At 51.1% G+C, this 22,729-nt stretch overlaps 1 protein-coding gene across 1 annotated transcript; it reads right to left on the minus strand.

The window, feature by feature from the left end:
* Positions 1 to 17,285: 17,285 nt before the first annotated feature.
* LOC127675763 (rhox homeobox family member 2-like) lies at positions 17,286 to 20,096 on the minus strand. The gene is made up of 5 exons (XM_052171867.1): positions 20,015 to 20,096; positions 19,571 to 19,830; positions 19,239 to 19,456; positions 18,579 to 18,624; positions 17,286 to 17,381 (listed from the first exon to the last, which is right to left on the minus strand). Exons 1-5 carry the CDS (start codon positions 20,094 to 20,096, stop codon positions 17,286 to 17,288), a joined length of 702 nt encoding a protein of 233 aa, XP_052027827.1.
* Positions 20,097 to 22,729: the final 2,633 nt, after the last annotated feature.

Below are 22,729 nucleotides of genomic sequence, written 5' to 3' on the forward strand. Positions count from 1 at the left end.
TGTTCTGAGGCCCGGCCTCTGGAGGCTCTTAGACATCAGAAAAACGTGAGGCTCCCAGAACCCAAGGGGATAGATTTTAGCCCTAAGGCACAGACAAGGGGGACAGAGACTACCACCTCCAGTAGATAGGCACAGCCCCTGGTTGAGGGATGGGGCCACCCACCCATCTCAAAGTTTGTTGAACCCAGAAACATTCCTGTCCAAAGGAAGAACACTAGCAGAAAATGGAACAGAGACTGAAGGAAGGGAAAACCAGAAAAGGACCCACCCGGGGACACATCATGTTTGCAGACAACAAACACCACTTTTGTTATGGTCAAGAGGTGCTTTCAGACAGGCGTGGCAGGTCCATGGAAGGTCTGGCCAGCAACTGACCAATGCAGAAGCTGATGCTTGCAGGACCCCCCAGGCTGAGCTCAGGGAAGCTGGAGGGGAGCTGGCAGAAGGACTGGAGGAGTAGAAGGGATTGTACCTCCACTGGAAGAATAACATAGTCCGGGCTGACCACCCAGTTCTCCCAGAGTCTAGACCAACAACCAAGGAGTGTTCATGGAGGACCCATGGCTCCTGATACATATGTGGCAGACGATGGCCTTGTTGCACAGCAACGGTAGGGTCCTGAGGAGGTTTGATGCTCGACAGGAACAGGATGCTGGAGCGGTGGGGCAGGAGAGTGTGGGCAGGTGGGGGAGCACTCTCATACAGGCAAAAGGGAGGAGGGAGGGCAGATGTGGGATGGGAGAGTGGTGGAGGGGATAACATGGAAGAGGGATATCATTTGAGTTGTAAACATATAGAATGATTAATAAAAATAAATATAAATAAATAAATAAATAGCATTTCCTTGGAAAGGGAGACACATACCATACTATTCCAGAAGACACATGAAGCAAATAAAGTGAGAATCTATTTATTTCATATTCAAGAGCTTAGGGAATAAAGATGTAATAACATGTTGGTGGAAGTAAGCAGGAGTCTGCACCTGTCTCCAGGTCAAGGGTGATACACTAGGGCTCCTGCACCATCTTCACAGAGAGGTGGAGTGGGTCCCCGGAGGAGCACCACCACTCATGCCTGGCTGACTCTGTCCTCTCCTGAACTGCTCTCTCCTCTTCTTAAACCATCTCTACAATGGAAGGAAGATGGAAGGAAGAGGGATTTGTTCTGTATGATAATCAGGACTATAAATCAGAAAACACATTGTGTAATATTGGCTGCCCTCGAATCTGTCTCAATAGATTTTATATTAATATTATCTTGCTCAGAAGACCCTGGTGTCTCACTGCTCTAATTCTGTGAGGAGCTGACGGACTGCTTCAGGGTGCAGGCCTTGCCTGGAATGTGGGAAGCCCAGGCTTTCTGGCGCCAGCACTGCAAAATAGTTCCCGGAAAATGGACCAAACATGGAGCACCTGGCTTCTCTCTCTTATCTTTGAGCCCTCTGAAGTTCCTTATCAGCACTTTCGGGCAGATGCAGCAGCATGGTCACAAGAGTTCTAAGGATGGGTGACCTTATCTGCATGGCTTCCCTAGGCACTGGCCAGAGGACCCGGCATTTGGAATGTGTCCTTTCCACATTCCCACAGGTGCCTGTCTAACTTATCAGCTTTCTGAGAGCTGGGCTCTGCCTGGGAACTACCTCACAGTCAAATTGCCCCTTCCAGGCATTTTCCATTTGAACCATGCCCAGGCTGCACAGTGAGCCTTCTGATCTCATTTTCTACCCACAAAGACCACAGATGGCAAAGATTTTTTTGAGGTGACTGCCGAGATAGCCCAAGGATTAAGAGCACCTGGGCCTCTAAAGAACCTGAATTGCATTCCCAGAACCCATGCCCCCTGGCTCACAATGACTTGTCACTTCAACTATGGGAGTCCAGAATCTTCTACTGACATCCACAGCTACCCAAACATGTGGTTGAATCACACACACACACACACACACACACACACACACACACACACACACAGCAACACGTACACACATACAAACACAGACACACACAGAGACACACACACAGCAACACATACACACATACAAACACAGACACACACATACACACACACAGAGACACACACACAGCAACACATACACACATACAAACACAGACACACACATACACACACACACAGAGACACACACACATATACACATATACTCATACAAATACAGACACACACACACAGACACACACAGAGAGACACATACACATATACACATACAAACACAGATGCACACATACACACACACATATACACATATAAAAATACAGACACACACACACACATACAGAGAGAGAGAGAGAGAGAGACTTTAAAAGTAATCTATAAAAATTGTCCTTTTGACATACGGTGACACCAAGGAACACTCTGACTTCAGTAACAGGACAACCATATAACCATATCTGAGACCTGAAGAAAGTTCTGGAATGGCTGTGCAGTCAACTGGCTTTCTGTTTCTCGCTCACCTGCAGCTTGGCCTCAGTCACACCCATACACCTTGCCAGCTGTTTTCTGAGACAAAAAACAAAAACAAAAACAGGCAGACCTTCAATACTTGGTACCACAGATGAAGTAAAGCCTAAAGGACACTTGGTTTTTGAAAATATTTGTCTCAATCTCCTACCCTCTAGGCACTCAATTTCTACAGGTTACTTTGATTCATTTGCAAGGTACTATCAATAGACATAAAAACCTAAGCACATATCCAATAACACACTTGAAAACCACTAACATAGAGAGGAAAAATGAGCTTGTTGCTATCTGTGGTAGAGCTTAATGCTGTCTCAGATTAACACAGTAGGAAGCGAGAGCTACAGACACAAGTGCACATGTGAAAAAGCTGTGTGAACACTAAAGACAGAAGGAGAAATGCAAACAAAGAGGATTACTTCCTGGAGATCAGATGAGGACTCCTAACATTCAGTGAACCCACACTGATGTCCAGCACGCTGATCAGCAGGAAAACGACACACTACATCGCTTCATGTACTGTGACAGGGTGTGCGTGCATGTGCATTTGTGCTGCTATGTGTGTCTGTGTGTGAGTCTGTGTGTCTGTGTGTCAGTGTGTCTGTGTGTCTGTCTCTCTATATGTCTCCCTGTGTATCTGTGTGTGTTTCTGTGTCTGTGTTAATCTGTTTGTGTGTGTCTTTGTGTGTTTGTGTGTGTATCTCTGGGTATGTGTGTGTCTCTGTGTGTCTGTGTGTGTATCTGTGTGTGTGTGTGTGTGTATGTCAGTGTGCGTGTGCTTGTGCGTGTACATATGCGTGGGCGCACGTGGGTGCAATCATTGCCTGTGGCCACAGTGTTCTTGTGAAGATCAGAGTAAACCTTGAAGGACTTGGTTATCTCTGGGTCCCAGGCCAGCATGACCATTTAAGTGCTGAGAAGTCCCGAGAACTTAAATGATAAAGCACACCAGACACAAAAGAAATGTTACAAATCCCTCAGTGCTGGCCAAGCAGTTCTGAATCCCCAGCAGGAGGGAGTCATAAACAAGGGGTTCCCTGCAAGTTCCAGGCTCTCCCTGCGGCAGATGGGAGACCCTGCACAACACAACCAGAAGGAAAGAGATACAAAAGCAGAACTAGGCCTAAACCTGCAGCAGACGCATACTTCTCTGCACCTGGGGACTCCAGGAGTCAATACCATAGCCCAGGCTAGGCCTTCTCGGTGCTGAGACCAAAGGCAGAAACCACCATACCCAACACTGAGGCTTATCTGGATGGACAATTTTCTTGTGGCAGAGCACCACATTTTCAGGAAATACTAAAAGCAGCAGTAAAGACAAAGGTGCTGCCCATGTCTTACATTAGCAATCACAGAGGGAACTAAGCAGGATATAAAAATGTATCAGCACATTGCCTGACTGTCACCCCGTATCATCCCAACCACATCTCGGGCTTCTGAGGCCTGGCCTCACAGGTTAGCTCAGCAGACACTGACAAAGGTGTGTACTTGCTCCCAGTAGACACGACAGGAGCCGGGCTCCACTGCCTTTTGTACAGCTCCCACTCCCATCCCAGAAGCCCGGGACAGCAAGGCAGGGGTCTGGTAGGCTGGAAAACTTAAGAACTGCTCTCAGTTGTAGCCTTAGTTCTAAAAGGCAAAATGGAGGCAGACAAGACTACACCCCAGATAAACCTGCTTGCAGGGGAGCCTGATTTTGAGCCCAGGGCCCACACATAGGAAGATCAGAAGCAAGTCAGGTAACGCTGGCTTCTGACATCCACACACGAGGTAGAGGTCTTGCTCCCACCCGGGACTGACAAAATCCCCAGACAGCAAGGAACCCTTACAATGCAATCTAAGGTTTGTAATAAACGGAGAGGAGCAGGACAGCGGCCAGAGAGTCAGAGGCCTGTCTGTGCCAGCTCGCTCCCTCCTTGAAGGACTGAAGCCACACAATGTGCTTACCCTTCCTCAGCACAGAGATGGGGATTTCTCTGGAAAATCTCTTCCAGCTCCTCCAGCTGTCGCTCTGTAAATCTGTCACGGAGGCGACGGCGGGGCACCAGCACTGGCACAGGCTGTGTAGTGGACACCAACATTGGCATGGCCCGAATGCGAGGCAGTACTGGCATGGCCCGAATGCGAGGCACTACGACTGGTATGGGCCGTACACAGGTCATCCGGACTGGAATAGGCTGTTGCCCAGACTCTGGCCGATGTGGATTGCGAGACTCCTCCACTGCTCTATGTCGTGCCCTGGACACAGGCACTGGCCCAGGCGGAGCTTGAGGCACAGGGATGGGCACAGGCGGTGCTTGAGGCACAGGGATGGGCACAGGCGGTGCTTGAGGGACAGGGATGGGCACAGGTGGAGCTGGAGGCACAGGGATGGGCACAGGCGGTGCTTGAGGCACAGGGATGGGCACAGGCGGTGCTTGAGGCACAGGGATGGGCACAGGCGGAGTTTGAGGCACAGTGAGGAGCATAGGCTGTACGCGGGGTACAGTGATGGGCACTTGCTCGACACGGGGCACACTAACAGGCACAGAGGAGGCCTGTGGCACAGGAACAGGCAAAGGCTCTACCTGGTACACAGGAACCTGCACGTGCTGTGTCTGAGGCACAGTGATCGGCACAGGCTCTATGTAGGGCGCACTAACAGGCATAGAGTGGGCCTGTGGCACAGGGACAGGCAAAGGCACTACGTGGGGCATCGTAAGAGGAATACACTGTGAGTGAGGCACACAGGTGGGCCTGGGTTGTACATGGGGCACACTAACAGGCACAGAGCGGACCTGTGGCACAGGAATAGGCAAGGGCTGTACACAGGGCGGAGGAACCTGCACACGCCCTGTGTGGGCCACATGAACAGGTATAGTATGAGCAGGAGGCACAGTGATTGGCACAGGCTGCACCTGGGGCACGGGACCAGGCATTGGCTGGGTCTGAGGCACAGGTAAAGGCATAGGCTGTACATGGGGCCCTGGAAGTGGGCTCAAAGCAATGGGCATGGGCTGTACCCAGGGCAGAGAAAAAGGCACAGGCTGCCCATGGGGTAGAGTGATGGGCACAGGCTGTGATGCGGGAACAGTAACGGGCACGGGCTGGACCTGGGGCACCGTGACTGGCATGCGATGCACGTGGGGCACAGGAAAAGACTGGGTCTGGGGCCCGCTGATCCGCACATGGGGCACAGGTATGGGCGCAGGCTGTACACGCGGCACCCTTAGGGGCACAGAGTGTACCCGGGGTCTCACTTGTGGCATCCACTGGACACGAGACCTCACCACCGGCACCGGCCGCACATCCTCGGTGCCCCGCCTGCCCTCAGCGACTGGCTTCCGAGGCCGAGGCTTCTCCATCTTCTGGCTGCAGCTGCCTGCGGCTCCCTGGGTCGGGTCATCCCTGTCCCCCGGAGCGTCCACAGCAGCAGGATCTTCTCCGGTCTTCCCCTTTCTCCTCAGTTCCCCCAGGTCCTCCACGCCTCTCCACTTTGCTGCTGAGGCTCCCAGCCCAGGGCTCGACCGGTCACTCTCTTCCCCATTCGTTCCCTCTCCATCGGCGGTGGCGGCGGCGGGGGGCACGACCAGCCCTGCTTCCTCTCCTGAAAGTGAGGAAACAGAGACCACCGGCCTGGTGACAGGACCCAGGGTGCTGCACATGGCCATGGCGTCGGGTACGGCCTGATGACAGGACCCAGGGTGCTGCACATGGGCATGGCATCGGGTACGGCCTGGTGACAGGACCCAGGGTGCTGCACATGGCCATGGCGTCGACACCGGCCTGGTGACAGGACCCAGGGTGCTGCACATGGGCATGGCGTCGGGTACGGCCTGGTGACAGGGCCCAGGGTGCTGCAGATGGCCATGGCGTCGGGTACGGCCTGGTGACAGGACCCAGGGTACTGCAGATGGCCATGGCGTCGGGTACGGCATGGTGACAGGACCCAGGGTGCTGCACATGGCCATGGCGTCGGGTCCGGCCGGGTGACAGGACCCAGGGTGCTGCACATGGCCATGGCGTTGGGTCCGGCCTGGTGACAGGACCCAGGGTGCTGCAGATGGCCATGGCGTCGGGTCCGGCCTAGTGACAGGACCCAGGGTGCTGCGCATGGCCATGGCGTCGGGTACGGCCTGGTGACAGGACCCAGGGTGCTGCAGATGGCCATGGCGTCGGGTACGGCCTGGTGACAGGACCCAGGGTGCTGCACATGGCCATGGTGTCGGGTCCGGCCTGGTGACAGGACCCAGGGTGCTGCAGATGGCCATGGTGTCGGGTCCGGCCTGGTGACAGGACCCAGGGTGCTGCGCATGGCCATGGCGTCGGGTCCAGCCTGGTGACAGGACCCAGGGTGCTGCACATGGCCATGGCGTCGGGTCCGGCCTGGTGACAGGACCCAGGGTGCTGCACATGGCCATGGCGTCGGGTCCGGCCTGGTGACAGGACCCAGGGTGCTGCAGATGGCCATGGCGTCGAGTCAGGCGACGCCTGCTGCACACAGACCCCGTCCAGGCCGCGCTGCCGGACACGCCTTCCCTCAGGGAAGTGGCCAACCCACCACTCCTAGCCCGCACTGACCCTGCTGCGGCTGTTCCCCGTCACGGGGTGCGGAGTTGGTGTGTCCACGCTCCATGCCCGGCTTCCCAGCAAAGGCGCTTGAGGTCCGCCGCAGTCCCTTGAGCTCCTTCACACTCTGAGCTGGAGCCCCCTAGCGTTCCGGAGGAGGGAGCTGTAGGACAGCAGCAAGGGTTCCCTGCCAGCCTAGGGGACAGCAACCCAGGATATCTTATCCAATCAGGGCGCCCCTTCCTGGCTTCCGGGCTTGATTGACAGTTGCTATGGGTTGAGCCTCCGAAGAGGAAAACTTGAGAGAACTTTGGAGCTGCACTGAACAAGGGGGTGCTTGTAGGGAGGGGGCAACTGAGGTGTAGACAGACCCTTTCAGGTGCAACTTGCTGGGTCTTTTTGTCCTGCTGAAGTAACTTCCTAGGGAAGTGGGCGGGGCAACCGGAAGTAACAGTAGATGCCCCTGTTGCTATGGTTGCCTGTGCTGAAAAACATCCCTTGGTCTAGGGAAAGCGACAGGGTCCCCAGTCCTTAGCCCAGACCTGATATATTAAGCCGTCGAGGAGTCTATCCAGGACGATGTTCCTTTGGGCGTTCACAGAAAGTGAAGCACACTTAGTGTATGGTGATTCCATGCCCTGCGGTTACCTGATCGTGGCCACGATTGTGTGGCCGCTGGCTCAGAGGACACATCAGAGGATTCACCTTCACCATGGCGACTGGGCGCGAAATGGAGCGGGGAGGGTCGGGGAGGGACTTCAGAATTTTTAGTAGTCCTTATAACATTTGTTAGGTGCGTGCAAGGGCACAAAGAAACACAGACAGACAGACAGACAGACAGGCATGCATGAACGCATGGACACAAGCACACACGCATGCATGCACTGAAAGGACAAAGTGTCAAGGGCAGGCTTTGATGCCTTGGTCTCCATCCCATAACGGTCAGCCAACTGTCACTGGCCTAGTCTGATCCTATGGTTGTCACTTTTTCCCAACATGCTCTGCTCAATCTAAGACTAGAAAGGCCCTACACGTCTAGCATATGCACATCCAGTTTCTTTCCTGGTGTGGCACTATGTGGTAGCCCTGATGCCAGAGTAGTAGTTTTTCCTCGTGGACAGGCTGCTGTCAGAGTTCTGGGGAACTAACTCAGGAGCAAATCTGCACGATTGTTTCCTGTCTCTTTGTATAACTTGAAAGTGCTCTTGACAAGGTGTGCAGGAGCCGATGATAGTTTGTCTGTCTCATTCTGCGCAATGTTGGAAAGACCCCATTCAGGGACCGAGACTGTAGCCCCATTAGCTGAGCGCTTGTCTAGAATGCACAGAGCCCTGCCTTAGACTGTTCCAACTGCCGAAAGCCACCGGATGTCCCTCTCTGTGATGCCTGTTACATGACCACCCAAGGGTCAGGGGCAACTTCAGTCATCTGTGCTGAGATGGGTTTACACCCCACAACAGTCAAAACAGCCACTCTGAAAGCAGCAATGGAAATACCCCATTCCTTTCCATCAGCTGGTGCTGCTGTCTCCATTCTTCTATAAAACAGCGAGGGATGGGACTCATTGAATTCACAAGTTTCACAGAAGACAGATCCACATTATAGATAAATAGACTGTGTCTGCTCAGCGTTGAGGGAAACTGAAGGAGGCCTGTCCCCCTTCAGCCTGCACAGGTTAGAGTCGCCTGCCACTTTTGAGTTGAATGTTCACTGTCCTGCTCCCCTGAATCCCGAGACTGGCCTTGAGAAAATCCCAGACTGACAATCTTACTGAACTCGTGAGCCTGGGAACATACTGGATGAACCACACCAACAGCCTACGGGGACAATGGCAGGGACTTCCATGATCCTGTTTCTGCTCCCACATGGTCAGAACAGGGATGTGATAGGCACTGGTGACACAGGCAAGGCTCATTCCCTGGTAATAATGTGAGGCCACAGAAAGAACTGTGCTGTGACAGGGCCACTGAAGGTGACAGAGGCATGCTGCCCCCAGCAGGAAGGCCGCTTTGCCAGTCTGTTAGCATCTCACTTAGGGAACAGCATACATCCGCATTCCACATTCAGACAGAGAAATATCGTGAAATCTTCCTCTTTAGTGTTACAGTGGTGGGAGTGGAGACAGAGAAGCGTGGCTGTCCCTCAGGAAAGGCAAGCCTGTGACTCCACACAGCCCATGGATCTCCATGGGGCTCCAGGAGTTATGCTGCCCTAGGGCTCCTCAGGGTCAATCATGCAAATGTGGTCCTGGATCCCACAGGCTGTGCTCCTGAGCAGTGCTTTCTTTGCACTGGCCCTCTGCTTGGCTCTCCTGTTGTTAAACCACATCTGAAGGCAGAGGAGAACAGGGAAAGTGTCAGTGTGCTGGGCCATTGCTGACAAGGACACATGCTGTACCAATCACTGCCATTCAGTACCACATAGTAGAAGGTGTGGGGAGATGCACAGACAGCATGATCTGTTGCATGCACCGTTCCATCAGTGTTGGAGACAATGGCTCTATGTAGCCCCGCCTTCTACATACAAACTTGAAAATGACCTTAGCAATCACTTCTTTACACAAAGTCTCAGCATACCTGCTCCTGCAGATCACACATGGACAGCAGCAGTTATATGCTCAGTGCTAGAACATGGTAAGCAGGACGTGTGAACATTACTTGGACTTCCAATGTGTACTTTTCCTGGAACCATATTCACCCATCTTGTTGGGCCTCACATAAAATCAATATTCCTGGTTTGGATGGTTTTGCTCCTCAGACAAGTCTTTGAGGGCATTTAACCTTGCCCTCTCCCCAAGCTGTTGGGACACTTTGGGCCTTGGGGTCCAAAGGAGGCGACATCTGAACTAAAATCAATCTTCCAAGCTTAACTGGACTGTGCTCTCAAGAAAACTCCCAAAGGAGGAGGAGCCAGCACCGCCTGTGCTGCTAAGCTGCATGCAGGTCAGTCTGGCCTTTCCACACACCTGTCACTCTTGGAGAGTGCTCTGTGGGCACATTATTGACTTTTCCCAATAGTTAGAGACTGCTCTTTACGTAGTTAAGTGTGTGGGACCAATTGATTCTCAGGACCTTAATGCAGCTGAAGGCTTACATGGCCTGGATTCATCCTCCATCTGCTCAATTATCCACCAGAGTGTCCTTGACTTCTGCATGACCCCACTGAAGGTCCCTGGGAAGGACAACCGTGTAGAAGGAATTGAACAGGAGCTCCTGCCTATGCAGATATGCATGCACGGTCCCGGATTCTGCCTGTGTACAATAACAGTCTATGCTGTGGAATTCCCTTGGAGGCTCACAAGGAATGTGAGCAAGGTATGGTAGTTCTGCCTTTCCTTTTCCTCCAGGAAGTCAGGTACCTCCAGGACTGGCAAAGAGCACTAGCTGGAGGGAAGTACTTCTGCCTTCTGACCGAGAAGCCGGGGACTTCTCTCAAAGTGTGGGAGTGAGGACATATCTACGGGAGGTGCCCCAGCCCATGACCAGAGGTGCAGTCTGGGTGGACTGCCCCCCACCTTGCGTTCTCAGATCCACTGACCTGCACCTTGGTTTCAGGCACATTCATGCGGCTCGCAAGCACCCCTGTGTGTAGAGAAAAACACAAAGACCATTAGTCCAGATCCTGGGAAAGTCAGAGGATGGGCATGGCATGTTCTCCCATTCCTCCTCAGCTCCACAGGAACACTCAAGTGGCTGACACAACCAGGCTCCTTTTAGAAAGGATTCACCTTACCACAATATTTAAAGTGGTGTGTTTCATACGCCTCGTTGGTCCAGACAATGTTTACCAACATCAGTTAGCTCACACTGATAATTTTCATGGAGTGTTTTCTAAGTGAACAGAGGAGCAGAAGTCTCTGATGAAAGTGATGTGCAAAACTAGAACACAGGAAAATGTTGAAATATATGCAAGGCTGTGTGACGGCAGCATGGTATTCACCCAACTGCTTTTCAAGTAAATTCTTCAAGGACTAATGAACTGACCAGGCAGGATCAGGGGTGGGGAAAGAAAACAGGATGGATTGGACAGCACTGGGAATGACTCTTCCATGCACCACAGCACTCAAGAGCTGAGGGTGGAGACCTGGACTTCCAACAACTGCAAACTGAGCTGGAAGGATCCCACGAGGAGGTCTGAGTGAGCTCATGGTGACGTCCATGGTCAGCCTTAGGAAGTCAGAGAGACCCTTCTCAGGACACACAACCAATAAGGGGAGGCTGAGAACCACAGCAGGCTGGCTCAGATTTTTATCCCGAATTTAGAAAACCAGAGAGAGGAGGATTACATCATTTAAAAGGCTCACCTAGATTACCCTGATGCTTCCTTTGCTGTCAGGAACCCAAGCAAAGTCCATTTTCAAAACCCAATCATCCCCTCAGTATTAACAAATAAGAAAAGGGTGGCTGTGGTCATGATTTTTTGTGGACTGCCCAAGGAGCATATTCAAAATCCTGGATTCAACCCTAGCCACTGGCAAACAAAGGAAATGACAAGGACAAGCAGGATATGGGAAAACAACATTAGAAAAGAATGTTGTCAAGACGTCTTATCTAGTATGGTAGGTCTAGGTGACAAGGGCCACCTCACCAGTGTTGTTGAAGGAGGAGAGACAAAGGAAAAGCTTCTGCATGTGTGTGTGTGTGTGTGTGTGTGTGTGTGTGTGTGTGTGTGTAAAGTTCAATTCAGACAACAGAGGCACAATAGAATTGAGTCTGAAAGGACTCAATCCAGTCCCTGAATTTCAGGGTTAACCTAAGAAAGACCAGAAGCCTAGGGCTGAGAGGTATTTGACACTCCAGGTGACAGCCCCCACTCCCTCTAGCCACAAGGCAAAAATAACCTTCAACTCCCAAGGGGAGGGATTCTAAACAATGAGGGTCAATGTGCAAGCAAGGGTGTGACAGTCAGACTCAAAGGGGACTGACCAGCAGGGATTCCATGGCCAAAAAGTCCAAGAACTGTGCTAACTCAGTCAGGAAAGGGACTTGGAGCTCCCTTGCGGGATGCTTTTAGAGTTTTCCTGTTTAGACAAGGAAGGAATTTGTCAGGTTGTGGGCTGCAAGACCAAGGGAAATGTTTCTTACTCTTTGTCAAGGGAATCACCTTGTAGAGCTGTGTCAGACAAATCACAAGTTACTTGATGCTGCTGTGTCAGAATAGTTGAGACAGATCCTCCATTCTCATTTCTAGGGTGGCCACCAGTATTGAGAAGGGAGGGAAAGGGGCATATGAGCAATAAGCCACCGCTTTCCTGTCTCCACTGAATGACTCATGGACCCTGATGCCACAAAGGACCTTCCCCACTCCCATCTCTGAGCACAGTTTACCAGTAGCTGGCAAGCGATTGTGAATGACAGGGCCCAGGAGGAGTAAAGGTCAGCTTAACAGGAGCGCTAGCCCTGGAGGTCGGGTGCCCAGCACACACCTGGTGAGCACATCCGGGTACTCAGTTTCTTGGAACACAGTGTTCATCTCTTGCACCTGCCACTGTGTGAAGCTGAAAGGGATCCGGTGCCTTCTGCCCTGGCGCTTGGGAATCGCAGCCAGTGGGAAGTCTGGCTCCTCCTGGTCAGTCTCCATGGACTCCTGGTCCCTCTGGTCACCTTCAGGGTCCAGGTCATAGTCAGGGGACAAGTAGTCGTAGTTCAGTATGCCCGGTTGGTCCTCAGAGATATCCTGGCTTTGATGGTCAACAGAGGGTCAACCCGCTGATACTGCTGCCCCTGCTCAGAGGGGGAGGCACTCTCCTGCTCATAACCCTGGAGATGAAAGTAGAAGTCCTCATCATAGTCATACTGAGGCTCCATGGCTTCTGCTCCTCCCCAACACAGAGGTATTCCCTTTGTTATATATTAATCAGGAGCCTTGCCTGGAGGCATCCAGGAAGTTGGGGACTTGCAGGCTCAGGTCCTCCCCTTCCCAGACTGCTATTGGCCCTCTGTGGTTCCTTACCCAGTGGGTGGCCCTCTGAAGTGAGCATGGGGTACTGAATGGCCAGAATTACGGGGTACTTCGAGGCAGGCTGTACCTGGACACTGAATGTTCCTTTAAAAACAGTGGATCTGGTGCCCCGTGCAGTCCTGGCCACTGCTCTTGGACCCCACAGAGGACCATTGGAATGTGGCTGTGGGAGAGATTGCAAGCTGACTGTAGCATGGAGTGTGGGGTTGAGGGCAAAAGCTCTTATGAGATTGAAGGCTTGGGTGTGCTACCGGGGAAGTTTTCATTATCCCAGACTGGACACTGCCGTGTCTATAGGTTGCATCAGATGATTTTCAGTGAACCTGGTCAGCTCTGGATGTCTGTGCTACAAGAGTCTTCAAGGACTATGAAAGCACAGGCCAGTCACAGATTTCCACCTTTGGCACTGGCAACTTGGTCTGTTATTTTGTTGTGGGGGGAGTGCTTTATTCAACACCATACTGTAAGGAACCCAAAGCTGCCCTTGAAACGAGGTAATATACTCTAGATTGCTGGTGACGATCCTTTAGCAGTGACTTTGGATAATAACCAGTTATAGTATTTCTCATGTCTGCCAAGGCTGAACTGCATGGGCTGATGCCCTCTTGGTGTAGTGATGTAGATAAACAACTTAGGGGTGAGGTATATTGGAACAATACCTTCGTGAAGTAGGCACTATAGGCGCGTTAAGGGAACAAGCAGAAGGGGTGCTGTTTAGTCCTCCTGCAAGTGTGACTCCTCTGATTCAATGTGTCCCAGGATCATGGGGATTGTGGTGGAGTGTTAATAGGACCCAAGATGGTAAATGCAGTGTTTTCCTTTGGTTTTTGACTTTGCATTTTATTTGGGACAGGCTCTCTTTAATCCCAGGCTATGCTGAACACTACTTGTCCCATCAACACTGTTACAACACACCGGCCTATGGCAGTTCTACCTGAGTGTTTCACATCTCAGGTGTGCATGGAGATACCTGGTCATGATCAGCTAACAGATTTCAAAAGACAGCTAATACAAGTGACTGCCTAGCTGTCTATAGAGCTGCTCAAGGCAGGGCAGCTGACAGGAATTGTAAATCTGGTTGAGGTCAGATTTCTCCCCCTATCCATACCATCTGAACTCAATGGCTAGACCTAGGAGAGCCTTGTCAAATAGTTGCAGCCATAGGCGGACTGAAGCAGGCCAGCTGTGTTTTGGAGGAGTAAATAGCCAGCGTCCATTGAAGGGGGTCAGGGAGCATTGCCTGTTTTAGGTGGAAGGGCTTCAGGAAAAGATCCAGAAGAGGGGAGGTGAGCATTGGGTGGAGATATACTCTGAGCACTCTCTGGGGCGCGAAAAGCTCTTTAACTGCATGGCAAGTCCAGCAATAACATTAGTACATCAGAGCCCCTGTCAGTAGTGGCAGTGACCTCAGGAACTCTAGTCCCCAAGGAAACTCACAGGAAACAGGTTATGGCCCCTTCAGGAGAAGTGCTGTGTGGGTCATGGCCCCTTCATGTGGCAGGGCTGTGTGGAGTTTGGATAGCTGGTAGAAGGGCTGTTTACAAACTTTCCTCAGTGAACAGCAGAGTTTCTCCTTCTCCTAATGTGTCAGTGGAAGCTCTATCCCCTCAGACAGGTTCCTCAGGGTAGGCTTTCTGATCAGAACCAAAGAACTCTTTTGAACACCTCTTTAGATGGTTTCCCACCAAGCTCTGTGCCGTTTCCCGAAGGGGCCTACTCGGAGAGACACTCAGAGTGGTCCCTTGCACATCACTCCGACCTACAGCAAAGAGACACCTTATCTAAATGGTAGGAAGGTCAGTCAGCATCTGATTCAGGCTTGCAGTCACCTAGAGCTTGTGCCAACAGGACTTCCTCTGCTGATGGATACACATGTTGGGCTGCAACGACCTCCAAGAGAAGACATTCCACCAAGGAGGAAATCTCCTGAAGACTCAAGACCTTCCAAATTGAGGTGACATGTTTCACGATACAGAGAGCTCATTATGACACAGAAAGGAAAGAGTTCAATTCCTTCCTTTGGGCTTAGTAGAGAGCTGTTCACATTTCTCACGACTCCCTATAGAGGGTCAAGGGCACATCTCCTGTCCACACCATGGACTACAGGACAAGAACCCTAAGCCACCTCTAGATTCAATTCAAGGACCCTTGGCCCCGTGAAATGGCTGATGGCACTGGATGTGGCATCAAGCTGTCTGGAGATAACAGTTTGTACTTGGAAGTTTGGTGGCAAGTACCCAAATGGAACTCAGAAAATTAATCTTTTTGCTGGAACATCAAACCAAGATCCCAGGGTTCCTTCTCTGTATACCTCAGGATCCCTAGTCAGCCCATCTCTCTTTCTCTCTGAATTCCCAAGGTAGATCTCCTCTGTGAGAACTTGGTGATTATCTAAGGGGAAAAAGATGGTTGTGAAATACCAACAGGAAGTCAGCTAGGAGCAACAGCCCTGGTGGGAGTGTCAGCTGCTGCAACAGCAGCAGGACCAGGTGGTGGTGGGGGGGGGCAGGGGATCTGGAAGACATGGGAGGTCTTCCTGTGGGAGGAAGGTGGAGGATTTCGGGATATCAGGTTCCCAGAGACCACCTGAAGCCCCTGGAAACCACTGTCCACCCCCCCCCCAACACACACACACTTGGAAGACTGAGAAGAGCTCTCAGAGTTTCCAAACCCCCATGGACCTAGGAGATAAGGGCTAGGCGCCATCAAGCTCACACAGCCTGAAGGCAAGAGCTCTGCTCAGACTTTATTCCTCCCTCCAGATCCTCCTGCAGCCTTCCCTGTGCAAAGACAGGGAAGTTTATGGAGGCCTCCGGGACCCGCCAGCTTTGCTCATCACCAAATACGTCATGTCTCCTGACCAGCTCAGAGTCGATTCCATTTGCTGTAGGTGTTTGCTCCTGGAGAGACTCACAGCTGGACAATGCACAGTAATTAAGAGAGTATGGACTCCACGGGGAATGGGTTCTCCTGTGACCGAATGAGTCGAACCAGCCTAGCGAATGCGGAGTGTAAAGGCATGTTTAGTGTTGCAGCTCTAGGGCAAGTACACTGACCTTACAGGTCTGTGAAGCCACAAGGCGGGGCTGGGGTAAAGGTTTCTTTAAGGGGCGTGGGGGAGTTGAGATGTGATGGTGAGGTACTGGGGTCATAGCCTTATTTGGGGAAATTTGGGCCCTGTGGGCGGATCTTAGGTGCCGTGGCCATGTTGGAATCCGGAACTAGGGGCTTGCTTTGTCCAGTGTTTTGTGCAGGCTTTTGGAAGGCAGGCTTTTGGGCGGGCTTTTTGAAAACCCTGGCTCTTTCGCGGGCTTTTTCAAGGGCGGGCTTTTCAAGGGCGGGCTTTTGCAAGGGCGGGCTTTTGCTAGCACAGGCTTCTGATAAGGAGAGGAGGGCGGGGACATCTTGGTTCAGGCCATCTTTTTTTTGTCCCTAAACTACCTCCCTAATACTCAGTTGGAAATGGGACATCTCTATCATACCCTTGGTCACAAGGTATAGGTAGGGACGATTGAGGGCAATCCTTCACATATGGCAGGAGAGACTGTTTTATGTTGCCAGGGGCTCTTCCTTTTTATACACCTAGAGCTCCTCGGAAGCAAACTCTGTCTCCCCCACACACCAAATCTCATGCACTGAGAGTTCTATGAGGCCAGGGACCAAATACAGAGAGAACTGGTCTCTACTGAGCTGGCATGGGTGGGACCTTGTGCTCTGTGGACCTAATAGGAATCAGCATCGTCTCTCAGGCCTGGATGGACAGATTCCCTTCTCCCTCTGAAGCAGCAGGACCTCTGGCCAGAGTGGCTCCCCTCCTGCTCTGAAGGTCCTCATATAATGTCCCCATTCCTCCTGCCCATCAAACCTGGGAGTAGCCTCTGGGATATTTCCTACAATGTCACAGTGTAAGGGGTCTGGGAAGGGCTTATTGGAGTGTGGGTGGGAACAGCCATGTCTAGAAACAGACTGTCCTACCATAGGGGATTTTCCCTCCCTGTCCTTATAATAACTTGTTTACACATTGGCTGTGATTGCAGCTGGCCATGGTCCCTTTATAGATGAAGGCCTCCTTGTTCTTCTGTCTGCATGGCATGGCTGGGACTGACTAGTATCCTTCAGATATTCATACCCATAATTCAGTAACATCAAAGGCAATAGAGGCAACATATTTAGAATCCACCTCTTTATTGCTGAAATTAATGTAGGGAAGAAAAGGTTATCATGGCCACCAGGGGTGGCTCAGAAGAAGCTGTCCTCATGAGGCTCCAGGACAGGGGTGGCACTCAAGTGCTTCTCCAAAATCTTCAGGGAGAGTCGCTCTCAGGAACCTGTGGCGGTTCACAGAACATCAGCAGTCTGCTGTGTCTCCGGAAAAGAGATCGTCTCATCTTAAACCAATCCTATAAGCAGGAGATGGAGATGCTTTAGCACAGTGAACTATAATATCATTAAAGCACACATCCTGGCGCCCTTATGTCCTCGTCAGTTGACCAATAGTTTGGAAGGTATTCAGAACCCATCCTATGGCTATGTGTGTTCTAGGCCTGAGCTCTAGCACTGAGCCACTCCCCCAGAAGCATCACTGCCTCGTTTAAATACCCAGAAACTGTTTATTGGTCTAACCCCTAGAGGGGTTGAAGAGGTTTCTCAGGTTTATTCTGATATTCAGAATGCTGGAAGCAACAGGGTACATTCTCACTGAAAGAAAAAAAAAACAGATTGCCAAGAAGCCCCCCTGGGACATGGGACACCACGCCCAGTTTTTCAGCCCTGGAACAGACCTAAAACACTGCCTCTTCTCTCCATCCTTGATATTTTTTATGCATTTCTTCATGAAAGAATTAACATGTAGCTCATGGGCGGTTCCTGGGCCTTGCTGTGGAAAGGTATCAAAATCTTTCCAGCCCACCCCCAAGAACGATAGGAAGGCAGAGGCGGCCTGCTTAGGATTCACTGTGCTTGCTTTTTTGAGCACCCAGAGCAGGCATTTTATGAGACAAAAGGCACCTCTTCTTGCTTGGTGCTTCCTTTCTGGCCTCTCACAATAGTGAGTATAGGAATTTCCCCTTGAAGGCATTAGGCTTGGAAAAGCTGGGGCTGAATTCAATGGTGGACAGGGTGCAGATACACACCCAATAAAACACAGGTAAATGTGCCATAGGCTGTTTCAGGTCCCTGGTCCAAATATTAGTTTGAGAAGTAAGCTAGAGTAAGACCTTTACAGACCAGAGTAGGGGAATTCTGAAAGATTTTCTGACACATTCAGAGTGGCAGATTTGAAAGTGGGTAAGAACATGGTCTCTTCGCTTGTGTGAGGCACGTGGTCTGCACAGCCTTCAAAGATCTTCAAGAATAAACTAAGTCCCCTGAAGAACAGATGAAACACCTTAGCCTCTTAGCTTCTCTGTTGGCCGAGTTGGCATTTCCTGCCGAGACCGTGGAGGCCTGGTATGATCTTGAACCTAGCCTGGCTGTGTACTGCTCTAGAAGCATTGGGAGAAATCTTCAGGGTCCTGTTCGGCTACTACACTTCTACATGGTAACATCACCAGGTGTGACGCCCTTCTAAAAAAAAATACGTTTTTCTGAATACTTACGTGCACATCAGATTCATCCACACCCATCCAGCGTGCAAGATCCCTCCTAAAGGGAAGAAGTTCCAATAATTAGGCTTTGTGGTAGAAATCAAGCATGTAAGGTCACTCCCGATGTGTTTATATGTGGCTGCATCCACATTTGTGTGCACATTCCTGTTTACACTCACTAACCTTAACATGTACCTGAAACCCAGCTTTAGCAACGGGTTTTTTCAGAGACCAAATTTAAGAGCATCCTCCACAGCACAGATGCCTCCTTAGTGTACCCAAAGTGTAAATCTCAGTAAAGAGAGCAACCAGGATGAAAGGTATTGACAAACTTTGAACCCGAGGTGGACTGCCTCCTGCTTTTCCCAGCCACGCCCCAGACTTCTCACTCACAGGTCCAGAGAGTCATTTAGAACACCAAACACCTTCTAAATGTTATAATTGTGAACAGCACAACAAAACCCATTGGTTTCCTGTCTGCATAGCTCCCTTAGCCCTACCCCGGGGTCTCACTGCAGACAGACAGTCCTAATGGCAGGCTGAAGGTCCTAACTGCAGCTGATCCAGGCCATTACTTCAGCAGGGAAGAGAGGGCCAGGGAGAGCGAAAGGACACTCTGGACCAGCCTGCGCTAACCATACATGAGGCGCCAAGCACTGGCCATCTGCTTACCTTACTCGCAAGCTGGGGAAGCGAGTCTCCTGGAAAAGACGCTCCAAGTCATGCAGCTGAGAGTGGGTGAACCTGGTACGGCGGTTTCGCTGATGAGCCAGACAATTCCCAGCCTGTTGATTGAGGTCATTCCTGATCAGCTCAGGAATGGGTGCCGCTGGCTCAGGTTGTTGTTGATCTCTGTTGCTTTGGCGATCTTCTTGCCGGATATTGAGATCCTCGGGTCCAGAAGCCCCATCGCCATCAGGCCTTCCTTCCATTTCTTCTTCCGTCTTTTCTCCCTCCTCTCCTACTCCTGCAGCTCCTACTCCTGCACCGCCTTGCTCAATCACATCATCCTCGGAGCTAGAAGCCCCATCGCCATCATGCCTTCCTTCCATTTCTTCTTCCTTCTTTCCTCCCTCCTCTCCTACTCCTGCGGCTTCCTGAGGGAGACTGCACTGAGCAGGCTCTTCTTGAACACGCTTGCTTCCAGCGACCTCGCGCTCAGTGCGTTCACCCTGATCAAGCCCACCCTGAGCAAACCCGCTCAGCACAAGCCCTTTCTTGTCTCCTCCTTCCTCTCCAGCCCGGGAGACCACCGCATTCCCACCTGAAAGACAGAAGGAAGATACAGAGATAAAGATCTGAGCACCGCGGCCCAGGGAGCTCCGGAAATTCCGGAGATGGACCACAGGCGGGGCTCGGTAACCGAACCCAAGTGCACGTGCACACTTCTTTCTACCGCCGTTTCTCCCCGAATTTCACCAAAGTCTACTCAGAACCAGTTTACTCACCATGTTGTTGTTCCTGGTCATTCTCAGCACCCAGACTCAGAGGCCTTTGGGAAGGTTGGCGGCTGTCTTGAGGAGTCTCCATAGCGAGAATCTCTGGATCCGACCCTGCTCCCAAAGAGGCTTCCAATGCAATGTGCTCACAGTTCCGGCCCCAGAATATATATCTCTGCTCCGATCCTCCACCCGGAAGGGTTTTCTCCCCTGGCGCCTCACTCAGATTACAGTGCGTCCAGAGAGAGGTGCTGCCCCAGCTTCCTGAACAGTCGCAGCGGCTGTGGGCGTGTTCCCTGAGGTGCAAGAGCAGAAGCACTTCAGTGCTGAATAGAACAGAGCAGAGTTCTTTAAGAAAAGGAATGCAGCCAGTGGGGGTGGGCGGGAGCAGAACATGTGGCTCTAAGTTCAGGCACACCTGTAGCCCTGGTTAAACCTGAAGGGTCCAAATTCATTCTGGAGGAGTAACACAAAGACTTTCTCAAGCTCTGCAGGCACTTGAGCCCTCATGTAAAAGTTTATTTAATTATGCAAATGATATCAGATCAAATGGCAAAGGCACATTAATAAAGCGCTACAAATCAGATTCTGTCACATATGACCCACATCGTGATTTACCCAGATGTACAAACTCTTCGCTGCCCATAAGATGGTTGTTGTACTGTCCTGAGTAGCCCTGTGTGGTGGCAAATATTCAGGAAAGCCTGTGCTGGTGAGATCCTCCTGAGAGACTGTGTTCCCAACAGGGCTGAGTTCCACCTGTATCCACAAGGTCAATCTCACCAAGTGTTTGTGTGGGAAGCAATCTTTCTGTGCCTAGCTGTATCAGACCCTAGGACCTTCGTGGCCATCAAAGATCCACCATGGACACTGGATCCAAATTTGCTATCTCACAACCATGAAGGACAAAGGCATGTGTGGAGCACTAGTTGAAAAACCAAGAAAAAACAAAAGCTTGAATCACCGCCTACCTAAAAACCCAAGGCAATGCTAAGTTTACCTTAAGAGCATTAAGCCGTTTAGAAGCAAGTCCCCAGCTTCAAGAACAAATATAATTGGAAAATGAAATCTTTGATCAACTCTTATATCTGTACTATGGCATATTATCACAACCAGAAGGAATAATAACTGACAATGTTTTCTCAGATTTGAGCCATCCTCCACAGATCTGTGGTCTGCATTATTAGGGACTCTTGATATTTTGTGACCTGGCTGTGGCCAGGTTCGCTCTCCTATGAGGCCTTTGTGATCATAGTACAGTATACAGTGATCCCTATGCTTCCCAGTTATGCGCAGCTCACTATGTCATTTTTCTATTCTCTACTTGGAACTCCATGACCATCAAGGGAAAACCAGGGCTTTCTAGATTCTTCCTAGAACCTTGGGCGAGAAAGATGTGTGCTGCCACCCATGGGAGCTGAGCTGCAACTGCAGCTTAAGTTACAGCTGCCTGCTGGAACTCCAGCTCTCTGTGTCCATCTCTCAGTGTTTATTTCCTCTCTCTCTCTCTCTCTGCGCTCTATCTTTGTCTCTCTATGTCTCTGTGTCTCTGCCTCTGTGTGTGTGTGCTCGGTTGTGTGAGCCCGTGTGTGTGCCTGTGTGTGCGTCTCTGTGTCTGACACTCTCTGCCTCTGTGTGCCTGTGTGTATGCCTGTGTGTGTGTGTGTGTGTGTGCGCGCGCGCGGGAAGGTGTACGGGCATGTCTGCGTGTGTGTGTGTGTGTGTGTGTGTGTGTGTGTATGTGTGTGTGTATTGTGTGTGTGAGTGCATGTGTGTGTATGCATGTGTGTGTGCCTCTCTCTCTCTCTCTCTCTCTCTCTCTCTCTCTCTCTCTCTCTCTCTGTGTGTGTGTGTGTGTGTGTGTGTGTATACAGGGATAATGAAGAGTTAGCCTTTCTCAGAACCAGGAAAGGAGTGGGCAGAGCAGGTCCTTGATCCTTTCAGTCACCTACATCTCTGGACTATTCTTAACAAACCCTTCTGGTATGCTCTACCGCAGCCACAGGCCCTGGAGCATTGTGACTTAACCACTTTGGTATTCCGGCTGTATCCAGGCCACAGGTTCAGTCCCTGGTTCCAGGTCTCGTCCTTCAGTGGCTCAGTAAGAAGACTTCCTGGTATATTTGTGAGAGACACATGGTTCAAAGAGACACGGATAGATAGAGAGGGACGTCCTGACAGGGAGGAAGGTGGGCAGACATCTAGGAGGATGATAAAATCAAGAAGGGGACAATGGAGTAGCTTCCAGCTAAAAGGTATTAGGGCTGGTTAAAGAGGTGCACAAAATATTAGATCCAAGGAGAAAGTTGGAACTGGGGGCACCCAGCAGGGTCCAGGACAGAGGCCGCTGAGTAGTCAGCAGACATGCAGTGGTATGAGGACATGGTGTGACTAGGACAGACTCTGTGTAAAAGTACAAGGGTGACACAGGCCACAGGTGTTGCTGGAGGACCACAGCTGGTGATTTTTCATGTCAGGTCAGCCTGGTCAACTAGGGTTCAGTATCCAGAAGGCAACCCCTGGGCCCTTACATAATCTGCAAAAACCTAAATCTACCTCTGTGGGCCTCAATGACAAATAAAGATGCTTCCTCCTGCTAATAATTTTTGGTTGTGGACACTGGGTGACATAACACCACCACCCCACCCCCATGCTGGCAGAGAAAGGCCTATTCTTCGAGGATTTGGGCTTAGAATAGCATACCCAGCTTTATGATGCCCAGCA

The sequence above is a fragment of the Apodemus sylvaticus genome, chromosome X (assembly GCF_947179515.1).
Source record: "Apodemus sylvaticus chromosome X, mApoSyl1.1, whole genome shotgun sequence".
Lineage (NCBI taxonomy): Eukaryota > Metazoa > Chordata > Mammalia > Rodentia > Muridae > Apodemus > Apodemus sylvaticus.

What these genes read in the sequence shown, in the direction of transcription:
- LOC127675763 (XM_052171867.1), bottom strand. Translation starts at nt 20,096, where the DNA reads ATGGAGACTCCTCAAGACAGCCGCCAACCTTCCCAAAGGCCTCTGAGT. An exon ending in TGACCAGGAACAACAACATG is followed by an intron (nt 19,831 to 20,014) that starts GTGAGTAAACTG and finishes TCTGTCTTTCAG; the next exon opens with GTGGGAATGCGGTGGTCTCC. An exon ending in TGGATGAATCTGATGTGCAC is followed by an intron (nt 17,382 to 18,578) that starts GTAAGTATTCAG and finishes TCCTGCTTATAG; the next exon opens with GATTGGTTTAAGATGAGACG.